The sequence below is a fragment of the Bufo bufo genome, chromosome 3 (genome assembly GCF_905171765.1).
Source record: "Bufo bufo chromosome 3, aBufBuf1.1, whole genome shotgun sequence".
Classification (NCBI taxonomy): domain Eukaryota; kingdom Metazoa; phylum Chordata; class Amphibia; order Anura; family Bufonidae; genus Bufo; species Bufo bufo.
Window position 1 is genome coordinate 36798270 of NC_053391.1, and position 22740 is coordinate 36821009.

At 45.8% G+C, this 22740-nt stretch overlaps 1 protein-coding gene across 1 annotated transcript in view; it reads left to right on the top strand.

Annotated features, from left to right (window-relative positions):
• Window positions 1–22740, top strand: part of BRWD1 (bromodomain and WD repeat domain containing 1) — a 149604-nt gene that overhangs the window by 57546 nt on the left and 69318 nt on the right. The window contains exons 14-20 of the mRNA XM_040423088.1: window positions 1163–1316; window positions 16921–17055; window positions 17350–17478; window positions 18306–18531; window positions 19584–19730; window positions 19821–19983; window positions 21302–21392. Coding sequence (XP_040279022.1) covers window positions 1163–1316; window positions 16921–17055; window positions 17350–17478; window positions 18306–18531; window positions 19584–19730; window positions 19821–19983; window positions 21302–21392 — 1045 coding nt within the window. The remainder of the gene's footprint in view (window positions 1–1162; window positions 1317–16920; window positions 17056–17349; window positions 17479–18305; window positions 18532–19583; window positions 19731–19820; window positions 19984–21301; window positions 21393–22740) is intronic.

Here is a 22740-nt window from a genome sequence, read left to right on the forward strand (position 1 = left end):
TTGCTTCCATGGGTCTGTGGTTTTCCCTCCCTGTGGACTGCTCTAGGACGTCCCACGGTCTCTGTGTCCCCCAATGAATACGGGCGAGAAAACAAGATTTTTGTAAAACTTACAATTAAAATCTCTTTCTCGCTCTTCATTGGGGGACACAGCACCCACCCAGTATTGTTGTTCGACCACAGTTGTGGCTGTTGCTGGTTAGAACCTGGTTCGGTTCTTGGCATTGTTGCTGTTCCACATTTTTTCGTTGGTTTACTTGCTTCTCCTACTGCTTCTCACAAACTGGAGCTCTCTCTCCAGGCTGGAGGGGGTATAGCTGCCAGGGGAGGAGCTAACAGCTTTATCTAGTGTCAACGCCTCCTAGAGGAGATGGCTATACCACGGTCTCTGTGTCCCCCAATGAAGAGCGAGAAAGAGATTTTACTGGTAAGTTTTACAAAAATATCGTTTTACCGGTCTGCGCATGCGCAGACCGGAAGGACGGATCCGGCATTCCAGTATTTTGAATGCCGAATCCGGCACTAATACATTCCTATGGGGAAAATTTTTTCGCCGGACATAAAACCGTAGCATGCTACGGTTTTATCTTTTGCCTGATCCGTCAAAACGACTGAACTGAAGACATCCTGATGCATCCTGAACGGATTACTCTCCATTCAGAATGCATGGGGATATGCCTGATCAGTTCTTTCCCGGTATTGAGCCCCTGTGACGGAACTCTATGCCGGAAAAGAAAAGCTCTAATGTGAAAGTACCCTTAATTAGATCCGTTGTTGTGTAAAATGTGGGCGACAGCCAGGTCCAAATTACAGCTCTCGGGTCATTTTCACATTACCTTGTGTAGGGTTCATGTAACACACATATTTCTCAGTCTCGAACTCGCTGTATCATAGTGAGCTATAATGCTGTAAGTACAGTGCTGTGCTCACCGCATTATGTGAGTGCCCCTGTGATGTCACCCGTATGCCAGGGTCCTGTTCTGCTGCAAGAACCAGCAGTGTGGTGAGCCACCAGCCAGTGCAGGGGTCGGGGACTATTCTGCCGCGTCTTGGAGTCCTGTTTGCCATAGGTTGCTTAGTGAGAAGCACTGCTCTATTCACTTCTGAGGCAAGAGAAAGTTGATTTCAATTGACTGTTACGTTTTGTTTTTTTCCTCCCTTAGGCCGGCAAATGATAATGACAGTATATCATTTCAAAAGCCCAAGGTTCTGATGATTGCATGGGACACGACGGATAACTATGTGGTGACTGCCAGCAGTGCCCACCTACTGAAAGTGTGGGATTCACATACTGGGAAACTGCTGCATGTCCTAACGGTGAGTAGGAGACCTGAGTCATATCACTAGGGATGTCCAGGAGTATATATCGAGCTCAATCTGCTGCCCCTACTGGATAGGATGAAACTGAAAACTGAGGCCTGGATTAAGCTATCGCGATCCATGATAGGAAGAGCAAACCTGAATATAATGATACTAATGCCCCAATTGCTATACATTCCACACAACTCTCAAGGCAGTTCTTCAGGAGAATTGACGGGATATTTAGGGACTTAGTGTGGAGGATAGAGGTGCCTAGAATTAAACTGTCTAAGCTACAGCTGGCTGAAGATACCGGTGGAGTGGCATTGCCACATCCTTGGACGTATTTTCTTGCCGCACAACCTCAACATTTGCAGGGATGGAATCGGGAAACAATACGAGACTCTAGGAAATCCATTATTCAGTCCCTTATAGCGGATCATACCCCTCTTGGGGTGCTGGAGGCGTATGGCTTTAGTACATTCCTCTAGTTTGCCTACTTTCCAACTGATGCATAAAGTATGGTGGACTATTAGGGATCTGTCGGACATTAAGGGCTGCACTAAACATACTCCGCTGTGGCACAATGCCTTTTTATGGGAATTGTACAAACTGGAGGGTTTTGAGGGATGGGCACAGAAAGGGATTAGATATGTTCACCAGGTTTTTGAGAATAATATATTTAAACCCTTTCAACAACTCCAAACGGAATTTGGCCTACATAAGTCAGTTTTTTTTATGCATATTTGCAACTAAGACATGCTATTCAATGTCCAGGGAAGGAAATCCGTACAACTATTGCTACTACAGCGCTGTCTGACCGGGTGGTACCGGCATCCGCCGCTCATCTCCTTTGCTTATGGGTTTCTTTTGGAGAGGAGTCTGGGGGACCGATTAGCCGGTCTAAAGGACAAATGGGAGGCGGTTGTGGGGCCCTTGATGTCAAATGAGTGGCAGTCCATCCTGGAGAATACACCTGGATTATATCTCAATGAGGCTCAACGGAGATCGCAACTATCTTCATAGGGTGTACAGAACGCCTCTAATGTTACATAAGATGGGGATCCGATCGAATGCCCAATGCCCTCGTTGTAAAGAGGTGGAGGCAGACCTCATACTTATGTTGTGGTCCTGCAGAGGATTGAGTACTTTTTGGTCAGAAGTGTTTGAGATGGTAGATACCGTGTATGACACCGAGATTCCCAGGACGCCAACGGTTGGGGTGTTAGGGCACACACAAGATCTCGCAGTGTCGGAAGGGCATAGATTGGCGATAGCGAAAACTCTGTATTGCACTAGGAAACGGATTGCGAAATATTGGATTCAATCGATTAGTCCCACTAAGCAAGAGCTGGTAGGAGTCATAAACCAAATGTTACGTCTGGAGAGAGGTGTTTATTTGAAATGAGGGGCGCTTAACAAATTTCAGAAACAGTGTTCTGGATTGTGTGATCCGGATTATCTTCCCAGGAACTAACAAGGATATGGGTATTGGATGGTATGGTGGTATTTAGCTACTGTCGGAGAGGCAGAATTATCAGCAGGCGACCAAAGGATGCGATGGTTGCGAGAGGAGGGTTTGAGTTCTGGTAGGGTTACTGTTGGAGGGGTGTGGACATCGCATTGAGATGGGTGGGAAGGGGGGGGGGGCGCATTATGTATTTTATATGTTTTGTATCATTGATGCAAATGTCAAATAAAAAATAATCTGATTAAAAAAAAAGTTATGGCGACAGCTCAATTATTAGAGTTTCTCACTGGGACTATAGATCTTTGACCTCTAATTACCTGACCTGTGTGGTATGATGTTCTTGTCTGGCTAGAAAGATGGAAGTGAACGTCAGGCATCCATTCTGACGCTGCTCCAGTCCCAGCTGCTCTTCATTTTCTGGTTCTGCCTTAGCACATTGGAAATGCTAAGAAAGGAAAGGCCTACTCTGCTAATCACTGGCAGTAGCCGTGGCCTCGCCCTGTGACCAGCTGACTGCGTCTTTCCCGACATTTACAGTGTTTCATGGAAACGGAGCATTGGAGGGGAGAAATTATTCTTATTTTTTTTTTCTTTTTTACTTCTAACCCCTTCTGGAACAACAGGGGAAATTTATCATGTCCTTTGTGCCAGAAAAGTGGTTTTAAAAAGTTGCCAGCTGTGTGTTTGCGACTTTTTAAATGCGACTTTAAAAAAACAAAAACAAAAAAGGCCCATGTGCCTTTTTACAGGAAATGATGTGGCCAACACTGGAGACAAATTTATCTTCATTTATGTCCGTTTTCTGGTGCAAACGGGGCCAGAAATCTATGGCAGCTCTGAGGTGTTGTCAATTTCTGTTTTAGGCGCACGGACTGCCGGAAGATGTGCCTAATTTATGATTAGGCCTGTGCCTCGTCATAGATTAGGTGCATTGTCCGACAGTGCAGCCCAATAAGTGCCTGTCTTGATAAATCTTCCCCATAGTCTTAAACAAAGAAAAAAAAATCTCTGCAAACCACCATTAGACGTGGCATGTGCTGCAGACAGTAGTGTTAACTGTGAGAAGATGGGAGGGAATGAGCACAGACTCCTCACGATAAATGAATCCGGTGCTGAGCGACTTGGTTTATATGCATGCCGTGGGAATCAGTCGGCCCACACGTGCCACATTGCCAGTGGTCTGAGGGTGATACTTAGCGCCGCACCCTGCTAAACTAACCATCGGTTTGTCCATACAACTTGTGCCAGTGATTAACGCCATTACTGATTTTATAAGGCTCTAGCCGATCAATTGTGCGCTTTACCTACTGACTTAACTTGATCATACACATTCTATCCTTACTTTCGTGCCCGTTTTTTTTTTTTTTTTTCTTCAATCTATTTATTAAATATTTTCAAAACATTGGCTCAACCTGGCAAAAAGGCTTTGCGAGCTTGCCATGGCCTCCATACTTCTTCAAATCTGGAAAACCTTGAGTGGCCTATAGCTATCAACCTTTCATATGAGCATGTGGTGTCAAGCCCTGTAATAATCTCGTCTAAGGGAGACAATAATTGTCTCTTCCAGTATTTCGCCACCACAATTTTGGAAATAAGGATTTTGCAGATGAGAGGTCGTACTGCCCTAAATAATAGAGCTGTCTGTGGTGGTAGGGTCGTCTCCACCCCAATAAAGGGGGCGAGGGGGACCCTTTACCATATCCTGTGGGGTTGTCCTCTGTTTCAGCCACTGTGGAAACAGGTTGCTGACTGAACTCTGACCCTATTTGGGTAGAGACGACCCTACTAGCACAGTAGTTGTGGGGAACGTCAGGGATTTACCAGGCTTCGGAAGGGTGATAGTCAATGCAGATTGATAAGTCAGTAAGATGGAGAAGTAATGAGGACAAAAAGGGTCCTATAATACTCATTGAATAGGCAGTCTGGCCCGTGGGACTTGCCCTGTCGCAGCAAAGAGATCACTTTATGGCTCTCAGATAGGGAGATTGGAGAATTTAAAGATTCTACTTGGGCCAAATTAAGAGGGGGCATCCAGAAAGGCTTTAATGTCTTTTGAGAAGGGCTGAGAGGTAAATGGGTCATGTCTCAGGTTATACAGGGGAGTGTAATAGTCCTTAAATCTATTAGTAATGTCCTAGGTGCTGAACAGTTTCCCAGTATTAGAGGGGTGTAAGAGATATATATATTTTTTTTTTACTTAGCATATCGGGTTTTCAATCTAGAAGCAAGAAGTTTCCCGGCCCTGTTATCCTGAGAGTAATAAACTGATTTAGTTTTATGTAATTTATGTTCATAGGACGCCAGGAGACAATTGCGGCCTCCGTAATCGCATAAGCTGTTCAGCTGCCGCTGGTGTCTAAAGAGCGAATGTCCTTGAGTAAAGAATCCATCTGGCGGTTACGCTCCATCTTTACTCTATGGCGTAACTTAACCTCCTCAGGACCGCCGTACGCAGGATTGCGTCTTTGCGGCGGCCCTGCTCTTCTGGGTGGACGCGCCGGCGCGTCCTCTCGCAAGACGCGAGATTTCCTGTGAACGCGCGCACACAGGCGCGCGCGCTCACAGGAACGGAAGGTAAGAGAGTTGATCTCCAGCCTGCCAGCGGCGATCGTTCGCTGGCAGGCTGGAGATGTGTTTTTTTTTAACCCCTAACAGGTATATTAGACGCTGTTTTGATAACAGCGTCTAATATACCTGCTACCTGGTCCTCTGGTGGTCCCCTTTGTTTGGATCGACCACCAGAGGACACAGGTAGCTCAGTAGCACCAAGCACCACTACACTACACTACACCCCCCCCCCCCGTCACTTATTAACCCCTTATTAGCCCCTGATCACCCCATATAGACTCCCTGATCACCCCCCTGTCATTGATTACCCCCCTGTCATTGATCAACCCCCTGTAAAGCTCCATTCAGACGTCCGCATGATTTTTACGGATCCACTGATAGATGGATCGGATCCGCAAAACGCATCCGGACGTCTGAATGAAGCCTTACACGGGCGTGATCAATGACTGTGGTGATCACCCCATATAGACTCCCTGATCACCCCCCTGTCATTGATTACCCCCCTGTCATTGATTACCCCCCTGTAAAGCTCCATTCAGACGTCCGCATGATTTTTACGGATCCACTGATAGATGGATCGGATCCGCAAAAGGCATCCGGACGTCTGAATGAAGCCTTACACGGGCGTGATCAATGACTGTGGTGATCACCCCATATAGACTCCCTGATCACCCCCCTGTCATTGATTACCCCCCTGTAAAGCTCTATTCAGATGTCCGCATGATTTTTACGGATGCACTGATAGATGGATCGGATCCGCAAAACGCATCCGGACGTCTGAATGAAGCCTTACAGGGGCATGATCAATGACTGTGGTTATCACCCCATATAGACTCCCTGATCACCCCCCCTGTCATTGATCACCCCCCTGTCATTGATCACCCCCCTGTCATTGATCACCCCCCCCTGTAAGGCTCCATTCAGACATTTTTTTGGCCCAAGTTAGCGGAATTATTATTTTTTTTTCTTACAAAGTCTCATATTCCACTAACTTGTGTCAAAAAATAAAATCTCACATGAACTCACCATACCCCTCACGGAAACCAAATGCGTAAAATTTTTTAGACATTTATATTCCAGACTTCTTCTCACGCTTTAGGGCCCCTAGAATGCCAGGGCAGTATAAATACCCCACATGTGACCCCATTTCGGAAAGAAGACACCCCCAGGTATTCCGTGAGGGGCATATTGAGTCCATGAAAGATTGAAATTTTTGTCCCAAGTTAGCGGAACGGGAGACTTTGTGAGAAAAAAATTAAAAATATTAATTTCCGCTAACTTGTGCCAAAAAAAAATAATTTCTATGAACCCGCCATGCCCCTCATTGAATACCTTGGGGTGTCTTCTTTCCAAAATGGGGTCACATGTGGGGTATTTATACTGCCCTGGCATTCTAGGGGCCCCAAAGCGTGAGAAGAAGTCTGGTATCCAAATGTCTAAAAATGCCCTCCTAAAAGGAATTTGGGCACCTTTGCGCATCTAGGCTGCAAAAAAGTGTCACACATCTGGTATCGCCGTACTCAGGAGAAGTTGGGGAATGTGTTTTGGGGTGTCATTTTACATATACCCATGCTGGGTGAGAGAAATATCTTGGTCAAATGCCAACTTTGTATAAAAAAATGGGAAAAGTTGTCTTTTGCCAAGATATTTCTCTCACCCAGCAAGGGTATATGTAAAATGACACCCCAAAACACATTCCCCAACTTATCCTGAATACGGCGATACCACATGTGTGACACTTTTTTGCAGCCTAGGTGGGCAAAGGGGCCCATATTCCAAAGAGCACCTTTAGGATTTCACAGGTCATTTACCTACTTACCACACATTAGGGCCCCTGGAAAATGCCAGGGCAGTATAACTACCCCACAAGTGACCCCATTTTGGAAAGAAGACACCCCAAGGTATTCCGTGAGGGGCATGGCGAGTTCCTAGAATTTTTTATTTTTTGTCACAAGTTAGTGGAAAATGCTGATTTTTTTTTATTTTTTTTTCATACAAAGTCTCATATTCCACTAACTTGTGACAAAAAATAAAAACTTCCATGAACTCACTATGCCCATCAGCGAATACCTTGGGGTCTCTTCTTTCCAAAATGGGGTCACTTGTGGGGTAGTTATACTGCCCTGGCATTCTAGGGGCCCAAATGTGTGGTAAGGAGTTTGAAATCAAATTCAGTAAAAAATGACCTGTGAAATCCGAAAGGTGCTCTTTGGAATTTGGGCCCCTTTGCCCACCTAGGCTGCAAAAAAGTGTCACACATCTGGTATCTCCGTACTCAGGAGAAGTTGGGGAATGTGTTTTGGGGTGTCATTTTACATATACCAATGCTGGGTGAGAGAAATATCTTGGCAAAAGACAACTTTTCCCATTTTTTTTATACAAAGTTGGCATTTGACCAAGATATTTATCTCACCCAGCATGGGTATATGTAAAAAGACACCCCAAAACACATTCCTCAACTTCTCCTGAGTACGGGGATACCAGATGTGTGACACTTTTTTGCAGCCTAGGTGGGCAAAGGGGCCCATATTCCAAAGAGCACCTTTCGGATTTCACTCCTCATTTTTTCCTGAATTTGATTTCAAACTCCTTACCACACATTTGGGCCCCTAGAATGCCAGGGCAGTATAACTACCCCACAAGTGACCCCATTTTGGAAAGAAGAGACCCCAAGGTATTCGCTGATGGGCATAGTGAGTTCATAGAACTTTTTATTTTTTGTCACAAGTTAGTGGAATATGAGACTTTGTAAGAAAAATAAAAATAAAAATCATCATTTTCCGCTAACTTGTGACAAAAATTAAAAAATTCTATGAACTCACTATGCCCATCAGCGAATACCTTAGGGTGTCTACTTTCCGAAATGGGGTCATTTGTGGGGTATTTGTACTGTCTGGCCATTGTAGAACCTCAGGAAACATGACAGGTGCTCAGAAAGTCAGAGCTGCTTCAAAAAGCGGAAATTCACATTTTTGTACCATAGTTTGTAAACGCTATAACTTTTACCCAAACCATTTTTTTTTTTTACCCAAACATTTTTTTTTTATCAAAGACATGTAGAACAATAAATTTAGAGCAAAATTTCTATATGGATCTCGTTTTTTTTGCAAAATTTTACAACTGAAAGTGAAAAATGTCATTTTTTTGCAAAAAAATCGTTAAATTTCGATTAGTAACAAAAAAAGTAAAAATGTCAGCAGCAATGAAATACCACCAAATGAAAGCTCTATTAGTGAGAAGAAAAGGAGGTAAAATTCATTTGGGTGGTAAGTTGCATGACCGAGCAATAAACGGTGAAAGTAGTGTAGGTCAGAAGTGTAAAAAGTGGCCTGGTCTTTCAGGGTGTTTAAGCACTGGGGGCTGAGGTGGTTAATAAAAAAGCCTCTGATAACGGCCGGATCTGCCACCGACCCCACCATCCCCTCTAAGTACTCACTCACCTGGGTTGAGGGTGCCCAATCAGAAACTCCTTATTCCTCCGCACATACGTAGGGGATTGATTACAACTTTCTGAAAGAGTTGGAGACGGGCGCGTGGTCTGTCCATGTAATGTCCCCAATCAGGATTTGAAGCTTTAAGCGAGAGATCGCGATCCAGAACTATTAAATCTACTGGAGTAACTATTATGAGTAGGGGAGTGGTATGTATAGTCTCGCCCCGTGCCAGGTGTCATATAAGTCCTCACGAAAAAGGCGTATCAGTCCTAAAGGCATTCTATGAGAAGGGAAGGAGCTATCCATCTGGGGGTCAGGACAAAGGTTGAAATGTTGCAATCTTCCTTGTTGGCATTTACACACGACACACAGGACCTTGCGAATAAAATGTGCCTGTCTGTTATTCGGGGCATACAAAGACACCACCATGTATACGCTATTATTGATGGAACATACCAGAATGATATAACTGCCTCTAGGATCTATTCAAACTTCCAGTTCCTAAAAAGCTACTGTCAATTAATAGCGAGAAGCTCCCCTCTGGATTTAGCAGAATGATGTGAAAGAGATGATAATGATGTCTAATTCTAAACGCATCCCTTGCCACGATATGGGTCCCCTGCGCACATCATAACCAAGAGTAGACGCCGTATCCCGTATATAGCGCCATCACATTGAGTGATGCTAATTTAATAATCATTGTGACTGGATGAAAATGTGTGCTAGAATGGCTCCCCCCTTAAACAACTGTAAGGGTGGACACAGGAGATCCACTGTGGTATTCTCCCCAAAAACATTTCCCTTCCCCTAAGACCCCCCCCCCCCCCACCAAACTGTACCTCCTGCACCAACATATTCCACATAAAATAAGTCAAAATTTAAGGAATGAAACCACTAAAATTAACGACAGAAACATGGAGGTGGTTAAGCGTCACAAACTGAAAAGGATATGAATGAACCAGTAGTAGGCCTACTATTATTTCTAGGCTAACAGTGGGGGGGAAAAGTCTTGGACCAAAGTCCAAGCTCCACTTGAAGGCACTTGAAAAGTTCAGATTCCCTTCTCAGTGGTTAGGACGTTTACGGGACTGGGCGATGCTCCATTCTTCTGATGCTGGTTTCCTTGAGGCCCTCTGCGGTTTAGGGGGCTCAATATTCTATCTGTTAAACAAGGCAAGACCTTCCTCCAGGAACTTGATGACATGTAGCTGACCATCACGAGATGTTTAGGCGAGTCGGGAAGCCCCGTCTGTAAGGGATTTTTTTTCTCCCGAAGCGTGGTAATGCACGGAGGTAGAAGACGTCTCTACTGCAAAGTGGATACTGACAAAGCGGCTTATAGGAAAATTTAATGGTATGGCTCAGGGAGTGTACACGGCTGTCTCGCCTTGGCTAGGTCATTCTTGTGTAAAAATGTAAGTTACATTACGTGGAATGGTCTCTGGAAGGTTGGAGGGCTTCGGCAGGCGATGCGCCTTGTCTATGATTAAATCTCTAGCCGAGCATGAAGACAAGATAGTGTGGATAAACCTGTAACATAGATTCAGGTATCCCCTGAAATTTCACATTATTGCGGTGTGACCTATCCTCTAGGTCTGCAAGCTTTGCTTTCATCTGGTGGACCTCCGTTTCAAGGTCATGGTGTGCGTCAATGAGCATGTTATGAGATTTCACAACTTCGCCCATATTGACCTCTACATGGTTCACTTTCTCTTCCACTCGCTGGATTGAAAGGGTTAATGGCTGGACCAGCCTGGACATATCTATCTGTAAAGACTTAAGGAGCTCTGTCAGCATCATTTGCGTGGAGACTTCTGAGATGCTGTTAGGCTATTTTCACATTAGCGTTTTTTGCGGATCCGTCATGGATCTGCAAAAACGCTTCCGTTACAATAATACAACCACATGCATCCGTCATGAACGGATCCGGTTGTATTTTGTCTTCTATAGACATAATACAACCGGATCCGTCTTGAACACCACTGAAAGTCAATGGGGGACAGATACGTTTTCTATTGTGCCAGAGTGTCAGAGAAAACTGATCCGTCCCCATTGACTTACATTGTGTGCCAGGACGGACACCAAAATGCTGCAAGCAGACTTCTGGTGTCCGCCTCCAGAGCGGAATGGAGACTTAACGGAGGCAAACTGATGCATTCTGAGCGAATCCTTTTCCATTCAGAATGCATTAGGGCAAAACGTATCCGTTTTGGACCGCTTGTGAGAGCCCTGAACGGATCTCACAAATGGAAAGCGAAAACGCTAGTGTGGAAGTAGCCTTAGACGTTTCAGGCATGTAGTCTCCCGTTTTCGGGTAAAAAGAAGCAGGTATCTCCTGAGATGGGGTTGCAGTGATGCCGCCGTGTGCCAGAGCTAAGAGTTCAAGCCGCCATTTCGCTTGCTCTTCCACACCCTTGTTTTTGCCTCCACATGGATCAGTAAACCTATAATGAAGTGGGCAAACCAGTTGCGCCAGGGCATACTATCTGGATAATCTCTTGAGGAGCTGCCTGATATTATCTTACATTTTCCATTCCAGCTCGTCTTTGTAAGGGCTCATTCCCACAATATTTTTGGCGCTGTTTTTCACGTGTTTTCTGGCACGGAATCTGTGCCAAAAAACATAGAAACATAGAATGTGTCGGCAGATGAGAACCATTTGGCCCATGTAGTCTGCCCAAAAATGCCTCTAAAAAGCTTTCCATTCATTTCAATGGTAGGCAGAACTTTTTTTTACCACCTGAAAGAAACAGCATGTTTAAAAAGCAGCAACATGCTCTATTTTGGTGCAGAATCCATGCTGATTCTTCCATTTAAATGAATGGTAAGTGTCATACGCTCCAAAACCATGCACAAAATCTGCCCTCTAATTCTGCTCAGATTTTTTATATTGTTTTCTAAATCCGTCATGTGAATATACCCTTGGCCCTCTCTTGAGCTCTCATGAGGTCCATTCGCAGAACTCTCTGACTTTCCTGCTGGGCAGCGAATAGGGCATTAAAAAAAGGAAAAAATTCCTCTTCCTCGAAACACTCTTCTGCATGATGTGTGGCCCCATGTGATTGTCTTCGGGTGGGAGGTCATCTTCACTTGTTTCGAGGGCCCACAAGGGTCTTCACCAGGGTGCTCGCCTGTGTCATGGTTCTCCTTTATGCTCAGTGGATAGTAGTGATCCCTTAGGCTTCTTTTACACCTGCGGCCTCTTCCGGTGGGTCCAGCAGACGAGGAGCGTTTTTTGTCTGGGCGATTCTTAGCCTGTTTGCCGTGTAGCAGCCGGATATCTGCCAGACCACGTTATAGTCAATCAGTCCGGTGGGAAGGCGGTAGTTTCTAGCCGTGCCAGATCTGGAGAACTTCGATAGGCTGTTCCCTGCTGCAAGTGTGAAACTAGCCTTACCTGGAGGGCATCTTGTTCAAGGACCCGTCCTTTTCATCCAAACTCTACAGTTTGAGGATCATCTTGGACACTCTGGACCATTTTGACTGGATCATCAATCACTTGAAGTCCTGATTCCTACTGCTTTGACACCTGCTCAGCCAGAGTTTTTCTTCTACCAGAGAATCTTTTAGACAACTTCAGCAGAATGTGCTTCCCCTTCTGCAACTGCATCCCATTGCAATTTGCCAGTGCATGAGAGTACTGGGTCTCATGGTCTCAGCCATAGAAGCAGTTCCCTACTCTCAATTCCACACCCGTCCCACCCAGTGAGCCATTCTGGATAAATGGAATAAGTCCAAGGGGATCTGTGATTGCCTACTTCATCTACTTGCAGCTAGTTTTCTGGGTTTCTTATGGTGGATGACATCATCTCCAACGGTGACGATGGGCCGCTACTACCTTCCCTTACATTGGTCATTGTTACAGAGTTTGCCAGCCTTTGTGGACGGGGAGGAGTGGCTACTAATCTATAATTTCTGGGGGTTTGGTCCTATTTAAAAATGTTCTTCCGACCAACCTCTTGTAACTGAGGGACTTTCTTCTGTCTCTGGGGCATTGGACTAGTCTGCTAAGGGTACGTTCAAACAACAGTGAAAGACCATTAAAAAGGAATATGTTTTTCATGGCTGTTTTGCATCATCTGCTTTTACTAGCCGTTAGAAACCGCTATTATAAATGGATGAATTTTGTAGGCTTTTTTTTTTCTTTTAACCCCTGCAGTGCCTTCAGTATACATAATGCCCCACCCATGGTGCCCCCCAGTATGATTGGTGTGTGTGTATATATATGTGTGTGTGTGTATGTGTGTATATATATATATATATATATATATATATATATATATATATATATTAATAAATACACTGCTCAAAAAAATAAAGGGAACACAAAAATAACACATCCTAGATTTGAGTTAATTAAATATTCTTCTGAAATACTTTGTTCTTTACATAGTTGAATGTGCTGACAACAAAATCACACAAAAATAAAAATAGGAAATCAAATTTTCAACCCATGGAGGTCTGGATTTGGAGTCACACTCAAAATTAAAGTGGAAAAACACACTACAGGCTGATCTAACTTTGATGTAATGTCCTTAAAACAAGTCAAAATGAGGCTCAGTAGTGTGTGTGGCCTCCACGTGCCTGTATGACCTCCCTACAACGCCTGTGCATGCTCCTGATGAGGTGGCGGACGGTCTCCCGAGGGATCTTCTCCCAGACCTGGACTAAAGCATCTGCCAACTCCGGGACAGTCTGTGGTGCAACGTGACGTTGGTGGATAGAGCGAGACATTATGTCCCAGATGTGCTCAATTGGATTCAGGTCTGAGGAACGGGCGGGCCAGTCCATAGCATCAATGCCTTCGTCTTGCAGGAACTGCTGACACATTCCAGCCACATGAGGTCTAGCATTGTCTTGCATTAGGAGGAACCCAGGGCCAACCGCACCAGCATATGGTCTCACAAGGGGTCTGAGGATCTCATCTCGGTACCTAATGGCAGTCAGCCTACCTCTGGCGAGCACATGGAGGGCTGTGCGGCCCTCCAAAGAAATGCCACCCCACACCATTACTGACCCAATGCCAAACCGGTCATGCTGGAGGATGTTGCAGGCAGCAGAACGTTCTCCACGGCGTCTCCAAACTCTGTCACGTCTGTCACATGTGCTCAGTGTGAACCTGCTTTCATCTGTGAAGAGCACAGGGCGCCAGTGGCGAATTTGCCAATCTTGGTGTTCTCTGGCAAATTCCAAACGTCCTGCACGGTGTTGGGCTGTAAGCACAACCCCCACCTGTGGACGTCGGGCCCTCATATCACCCTCATGGAGTCTGTTTCTGACCGTTTGAGCAGACACATGCACATTTGTGGCCTGCTGGAGGTCATTTTGCAGGGCTCTGGCAGTGCTGCTCCTGTTCCTCCTTGCACAAAGGCAGAGGTAGCGGTCCTGCTGCTGGGTTGTTGCCCTCCTACGGCCTCCTCCACGTCTCCTGATGTACTGGCCTGTCTCCTGGTAGCGCCTCCATGCTCTGGACACTACGCTGACAGACACAGCAAACCTTCTTGCCACAGCTCGCATTGATGTGCCATCCTGGATAAGCTGCACTACCTGAGCCACTTGTGTGGGTTGTAGACTCCGTCTCATGCTACCACTAGAGTGAAAGCACCGCCAGCATTCAAAAGTGACCAAAACATCAGCCAGGAAGCATAGGAACTGAGAAGTGGTCTGTGGTCACCACCTGCAGAACCACTCCTTTATTGGGGGTGTCTTGCTAATTGCCTATAATTTCCACCTGTTGTCTATCCCATTTGCACAACAACATGTGAAATTGATTGTCACTCAGTGTTGCTTCCTAAGTGGACAGTTTGATTTCACAGAAGTGTGATTGACTTGGAGTTACATTGTGTTGTTTAAGTGTTCCCTTTATTTTTTTGAGCAGTGTATAAGGCCCCTCTTAGCGTGCCCCAGTATTTTAATATCCCTTCTAGTGCCCCCAGTATAGTCGCAGAAAAAAAAAACATAGGCACTTGTGGGGACTCTTACTCATCACTGGGTGAACTTTGTGACCCTCGTCCACTAAACAGAACAGTGCTGCCTATGTCACTTCCATTTTTCTGCTTTTCTGACTTCTGGTCTACATCTTCACCGGTGGTGATTTTATTGTCATTCCAGCACGTTCAAAACTGTGATGTCTGCTACATCCTAACCTTTTTCAGGCATCACATTACATTGAAAAACACACAGTATAGTAAAAGGGTGATGCTTACAAACAAACTACACCAATCAGATACATAAGCAGAATACACAATAATAAGCTACTTGCATCATAAATTGCCCAAATTGAACTCTATATTCGGCGCACGCGGTTTTAGTGACTAGAGTAAATATCCACGTTAATTCTTTTTTTCTGCAATGCTTTATCCCGGTCAGCGCCCCTCCTCAAATTCCCCACCGAATCGATGACCCTGAATCTCGATTTACACAATGTCCTGATTCCACAAAATGTTTGGCTCCTGGTAACTCCACCATAGCCTTCCGCATTGTACTCTTACGTGTATTAATCCTCTCCCTCATTTCCGTAGTCGTTTCACCCACATAGATCAGACTACATGGGCATTGTATGATTCATACCACACAGGTTGATGACCGGGTGAACCATTGAAGTGAAGGGGCTGAGATGCAATACCAAGCACAACCAGCAGAAAAAAGTCCCAGCACTATTGAAGATTCTGTTGCTTTGTCTTTATTTTCAGTAACAAATTACATCATGTGGACACCATCTCCCAGTCCCACGCGGTTCGAACTATACCGATCTTAGTCGTAACTGAAGCACAACCACTGTACTATGTACGGCGCGGTGCTTGGAAAGCTGTCTTGAGCTGGCTGCGCTCACCAGAGCTTCGGGGAGCGCGGTGACTCTCTGAAACAGCTGATTGGTGGGGGTCCAAGTCCCAGCACCTCCACCAATCTGCTAATAATGATCTATCTTGAGGATAAATCATCATTATCCAGTCCTGGATAACCCCTGTAATAGATTGGTTGCATTTCTGCCGCCAGAAACTGAAATCTACGACCGCCAGGGGGCTGGCCTAGACTTGAGCTATAACTTCTACCAGTTTGGGGCTTAAGTTATAGTAAATCTGCCGGGGTTTTTTAGAAAAGCGGCAAGAAGCTTATGTCTCAAATTATAGAGCAAATACGGCGTGCTCCATAATCTGTAACTTTTTAATGCTGCACCAGTGGCATAAAAGCTTTCATAAATGTCACCCGGTGACTCCACCAGCAGAATAATGAGTGCAGCTCTGCAGTATAAAAGGGGCTGGAACTCGCAATCAGAACAAGTAATATCATTTATTTAGAAAATGGTGTTTTATAAATTGCTTATAATGTATGCCGCTAAGGCCTCTTTCACACTTGCGTTGTCCGGATCCGGCGTGTACTCCACTTGCCGGAATTACACTCCGGATCCGGAAAAACGCAAGTGTACTGAAAGCATTTGAAGACGGAACAGTCTTCCAAATGCGTTCAGTGTTACTATGGCACCCAGGACGCTATTAAAGTCCTGGTTGCCATAGTAGTAGTGGGGAGCGGGGGAGCGGTATACTTACAGTCCGTGCGGCTCCCGGGGCGCTCCAGAATGACGTCAGAGCGCCCCATGCGCATGGATGACGTGATCCATGTGATCACATGATCCATGAGCTTGGGGCGCCCTGACGTCACTCTGGAGCGCCCGGGGAGCCGCACGGACGGTAAGTACACTGCTCCCCCGCTCCCCGCTACACTTTACCATGGCTGCCAGGACTTTAGCGTCCCGGCAGCCATGGTAACCACTCTGAAAAAGCTAAATGTCGGATGCGGCAATGCGCCGAAACGACGTTTAGCTTAAGGCCGGATCCGGATCAATGCCTTTCAATGGGCATTAATTCCGGATCCGGCCTTGCGGCAAGTGTTCCGGATTTTTGGCCGGAGCAAAAAGCGCAGCATGCTGCGGTATTTTCTCCGGCCAAAAAACGTTCCGTTCCGGAACTGAAGACATCCTGATGCATCCTGAACGGATTTCTCTCCATTCAGAATGCATTAGGATAATCCTGATCAGGATTCTTCCGGCATAGAGCCCCGACGACGGAACTCTATGCCGGAACACAACAACGCAGGTGTGAAAGAGCCCTAACACTTCTTCTGTAACTGATTTCTATATTTCTTGTCACAGGGTCATGAAAATGACATTTATGTTTTGGAACCTCACCCCTTTGACTCCAGAATGATGTTATCTGCAGGACACGATGGAAATATATTCCTATGGGATATTAAAAATGGCACTAAAGTCATGCATTACTTCAATTTAGTAAGTCGCTCTTCAAGATTTAGGCTTTTTATTTTTTATTTTTTTTTTTCGCCACAAATCTCTACCATTCCTTATTAACATTTCTTTTTATCTTATTTGCCACACAAATGGACCTTCTTACCTTTATCTTCTAATGCACATCTACATTGCACGTGTCCCCTGGTTTCTGCCGTCTTTTTCCCCCTTTCTTGTGCGCTTCCTAGTCCATTTCCTGCTTAATAAAGCAATGCGGGGTACGGTGTCAATCTTGGCCTTTGGAAAGTCATTGCAGTCTGTACTTATTTTTCCCACAAGATCGAAGGACAAGGCCATGGTGCCATCCTGGACTGCAAGCTGTCAGCTGACGGGCAGCGCATGGCAGGAACCGATTCACATGGATATCTGCTGATTTTTGGCTTTGGCGGTGGCAAGTTTTATGAGAAGGTAAATGTTAACTTACACAATATTTGTGTATTATACTTAAAGGGGACGTTTGGTTTACAAACAACAACAACAATTTTATTACATTTTGACTAGTAGTTTATCCCTATTCAACACCCTCATCAATTATCCAGAGGACTGGGCATATCTGCATTACATGAAACGGCTCTGAGATTTCAGGGAGAACTGTGTAATGCTTCATTTCTCCTGTGGTGGAGCTGCACGACTAATGGTTCCGCCACAGCTTGCAGTTGATCGCTGCAGAGCTTAGCAGCGGGAAACTGTGATGAGTCTTATTCTCTTCTAGCAAAAAGATTTAATAAGAGTATTCCGGTTGTTTAAAGTTGTCCCTTATCCACAGGATTGCGGATAACTATTAGATCAGTGGGGGTCCTACAGCTGGGACCCCACCGATCACGAGAACAGGAGCCCCAAAACTCCTACAGCCTCCCTGAAATGGTTGCTCCATTAATTTCTATGGAAATACCAGAGATTGCCGAGCCCTGTACTTGGTTATCTCTGGAACTCCCATAGAGATGAATGGAGCGGCCGTGCGCATGTGCGACCGGCCACTGCGTTCAGTTCAGGGGGGATGCAGGGGGTACAGGGCCCCCGTTCTTATGATCGGGGAAGGGTTTCAGCGGGTGTACCCCACCGTTCTAATAGTTATCCTCTATCCATGTGGACTTAAAAAAAAAAACAGAACACCCCTTTAAAATAAAAAAAAGCCCTTTAACCGGTTTCGGTTTTGGTCAGGTTTTCAGTACTTTCATATTTTATATATTTTTTGCAGACTATTGACTGGTTCTTGATCTGCACTTTTATTTCAGATTCCAGAGCAGATGTTTTTCCACACGGACTATAGACCCCTGATTGGAGATGCAAACCATTTTGTCATTGATGAACAAACCCAGCAGGCTCCACACTTGATGCCACCACCGTTTTTGGTAGATGTTGACGGAAACCCACATCCACCTGCATATCAGCGGTTGGTTCCTGGGAGAGAGAACTCTGCAGATCAGCATTTGGTGCCTCAATTGGGATACATAGAAACTGGTAAGAACTGTTTTTATGATGCTCTCAGTAGTAAATTTAAGTTTTAACCCTTTCTGCTTTATGCTGTAATACTACGACATAGGGTAGTAAGTAGTTCTAACCCCAAGCCGTACTATTATGGCATATGGATAATGCAGACTCAGGAGCTGTTCCCCGTTATGTTCATTGGCACCCAGGATTGGAGAGAGCACAGATCTTGGGCATTTAACCCTCACTGATAACACGAACAATAGCGAGCATGTCACCTAAATGGTTTTACAGACACAGATGGTTCTGTCTGTATGACCATCATCACCCCACAGGGTGCTGATGGGTTTCCATGCCAGCCAGGGTCCTAAAAAAAGGCCCCAGGTCTGCTAGTACATGTACCTAATAGGCTACCTGTCAGTGTACATTGCAATACAGGAATATTGCAGTGCTTTATAGAAGCAATCAGAGGCTCTTATGTTTAAGTCAGAAAACATGTTCTTAAAGGGGTTTTGCCATGTCAGACAATGGGGCATATCGCTAGGGACCCGCTCCTACAGTGAGAACGGAGCGGGGAAATGAACGGAGGGTGCACTGCGCATGCGCAGCTGCCCTTCATTCATTTCTATGGGGCCTCTGAAAATAGCCGAGCGCTGGCTCGGCTATTTCTGTCTGCCCCATAGAAATGAATGGGAGCAGCAGGCAGTAGCACTTGGTGGTGGATGGACCCCAGGAAATCCGGGGTCCTCCAGCTACAGCTTTCCCCACTCTGTTCTCGTTGTAGGTGCGGGCCCCACCTCTGGGACCCGCACCTATCAGACAATGGGGTAATATCCTGGCGATATGCCCTCATTGTATGTGATGGAAATGCCCCTTTAAAGGCCTACAGAAAAATATGTAGAGGATAGAATCAAAATATATATATATATGTATATATTTTTTTAACTGGAAAAGGTCAACACATTATTTATATGCTTAGTGAATGAGTCGAGTGTTTTATTATGTTTGTTGTATAGTCTTCATTCTGGTTAAGGACTGGCTTTGGCTCCTGGCCTCATTACTTTTGTAAATTCCTGTCTCAAAAGTTGATGGTGAAATAATGGAACAAGTGGTCAGTCAGCAGACAAACTCTGATCAGCAGAACCAAGAGCCCAACCTGCACCCGGATCAGCGGCCAAATCCAGAGCAAGAACCTGGCTCCAGTGCTCAGGCCAACAATGCAGCCAGAAGAGGTACTGTGTGCTTATAATCTGCTGTCATGTATGCAGGAACTTTTAGGTAAAATTCCTTTTACATTAAATTTTTTTTATTTTTTTTATTAGATCTTGCTTCTCCGCCAAATATCGGCCTAAGGCGTAGCGGTCAGGTAGAAGGTGTTCGTCAGATGCATATTAATTCACCTCGCAGTCAGATTGCTACAGAGAGGGATTTACTTGCCTGGAGGAAAAGAGTTGTTGTGCCAGAGATACCCAGCGTCATTTACAGGTGCGTGTTTTATATTTCTATAAAAAAAAAAGGGGTAATTTTATTTGTTTTTGTCTTTTAATGATTTCATATTTGATCTCATGGATCCCAATTATCTGGTGGTTTCAAAGTGTTTTTCCGGTAGTAGAATATCAGATCAGTGAGGGTCCACCTGGCACCCCCACCGGTCATCTGTTTGGATGGGCTGCAGTGCTCCTTTCAGCATAACGAGCACATGCCGTACAATGTTTAGTGGCTGTTCTTGGTATTGCAGCCCAGGCCCATCACTCGAATGGGACTGAGCTGCACGTAGTCCTTGTGACCGAAGAACGTGACATCACTGACCTAGAAAGAGGCAGCAGGGCTCAGTAGCGTTCGTATCTTCAAACAGCTGATCGTGGGGGTGTCGGGAGTTGGACCTTCACCGATCAGGTATTCTAATCAGGATAGGACATCGATATTTCACTACTGGAAAACCCCATTTTAAACACCATTAGGGTCCATTCAGACGTCCGTAGTGTATTGCGGATCCGCAATACACCCGGCCGTCACCCCCCATAGAAATGCCTATTCTTGTCCGCAATTGCGGATAAGAATAGGACATGCTCTATTTTCTTGCGGAGCTGCGGACCGGAAGATCGGGGGCGTGCTCCGGAAATGCGGAAGTGAAGAGCACATAGTGTGCTCTCTGCATCTCTTCCGGCCCCATAGAGAATGAATGGGTCCGCACCCGTTCCGGATAATTGAGGAACGTATGTGGACCCGTTCTACGGACGTGTGAATAAGGCCTAAATATAATAATGTAATAACGGAAAAGGCACAGATCCGTTTTGCAGCCCAATAGACTTCTATTAATAACGGAATGCCTTTGAAGGCATTCCGTTATGCATTCCGTCATAGAATTGCGTTATGGTCCGTGGTATGGTCTGCTTTCACCACCAAACGAAGCGTGAACTAATTTCAAAATATGAAATTCGCTCATCTCTAATCATCAGTAACAATAGCTCGGAAAACCCTTTTAATCAGTAAGTCGTATTTTTCGTAAAACGGGACTCCGAGTCATATGGTCTGTAGACGAAAAAATAGTTATGGCCCTCAGGATATGGTGACACAAAATCAAAGGAAAAGCTGTCTTTTATAGACTGTCCCCAGAGCACTCGGAAGCACTTATTGAATACTACATGTTAGAATACATTACTAATACTATGATTTGAATGTAATATACAAGCTAAAAGGATAATGAAAACTGAACCAAGGACTGGTCACCCCCAAATTCAGATAAAGAAGCAGCATCCGTGTGATGTGATCGTGGCTTCATGGTTTTCTGCGTCTCTTACAGGAAGGAGGAAGATATTAGAATTGCAAAAGCAGAACAGGAAAAGTTTATTGTGGATCAGAAACCACGTTGTCTGTCTGACTTTTCTCAAGAGGTAAGATTTATTTATTTTTGACAGGGATTTCACAAATGTCTTGCAGTAGACAATGCTACCACTAGGAGGCGACACTAGATATCAAAAAGGTTGGCTCCGCCCAGGTGGGCTATACCCTCTCCACAGCCACTAGGCTAATCAGTCTGTAAGAGGCAGACATGACCTGCTATGTTTCTTGCAGGTTTTGCTGCTTTTCATTTTATTTTATTTTTTATATATTTTGCCTGCTGCAGGATTGGGCTCCATCGTGGATTACCACTTTAGTTGCACCCCCTGCGGGCACGTACTTGAACTCCCTAGGCCGGACGCCCAGTCCCCCTATTACTGCATTCGCAGTGGCATGCCGGCAATCTCACGTAAGTGTTGAGTTTGCCGAAGGGGTGACCCTGCGGCGCCTGAAGACGCTGGACGGTAAGTATTCTCCCCTGCATCCCTGCCCCAAGAGGTTCCCCGGGTTACTACCCCCTTTCTGGCCAAGGGATGGGATTCATTTTATTTGTGGGGCCTGGTTAGGTCCCTCCTTTCCCCTTTTTCTTCCCTCCCTTGGGTATCCTTCACCTCCCTGGCCACCCATGCCTCTCCCGGCCTTTCCCTCTACTTTAGTCCCGGCTTCTGCCGGGACTAGGCCGTATCTTCCCCGGCCTGTTCTCTGGCCCCTTGTGCTCCTTTTGCCCTGTTTTACCCTCCCTGAGCATCGCTCCTCCTCAGGAGTTCCCCTCACCCGTTTTTTTCATTCCGGAGGTCCCCAGGTCTCCCGTGGTTCTGGTCCGCCAGCGGTGCACTTTTTCCGGCCACCTCATTAATCGAGGCCCCGGCTTCTTTCTCGCCCAGGCCACGTCTTTTCCCGCCCCCGTCCCCTGCTTCCCAGGCTTTTTTCTTGGCCCCTCCCAGCTCCTCTTGGCTTATGGGAGGGGTTATTTTCCCCTCTTATCCCAGCCAAGCGCTGGATTTAACCCTGTGGGGTGGAGGTTTCCACTTTTCCAAAGAGCCTCCATCTTGCCAGCAAACATCCTTGCACCTCTTCGGGGACACGGCACCAGGTCCCGCAAATGACCTTGGGTTGTCACAACTATGTCCCGCTCCTCCTCGGGTCACCCCCAGGACAGGTCTGAGGCTGGTGACGTATTCTCCCCTGCCGCATGTTACGCCTCCTCGGGGGACACCTCTGCACCTACTCGGAACAGAGCATCAGGCGGTCTTCCACCATACAGAATCTCTTTGGGTGGTCAATACAAATGTCCACTGAGGAAACTCTCCTCTCCAGGGTTGGTATCCCCTTTAGTGGATTTTCAGATGGCACTTCCCTGGCTGCACAGGATTTTATCCACACAGGTAAGTCAGCTTGCCG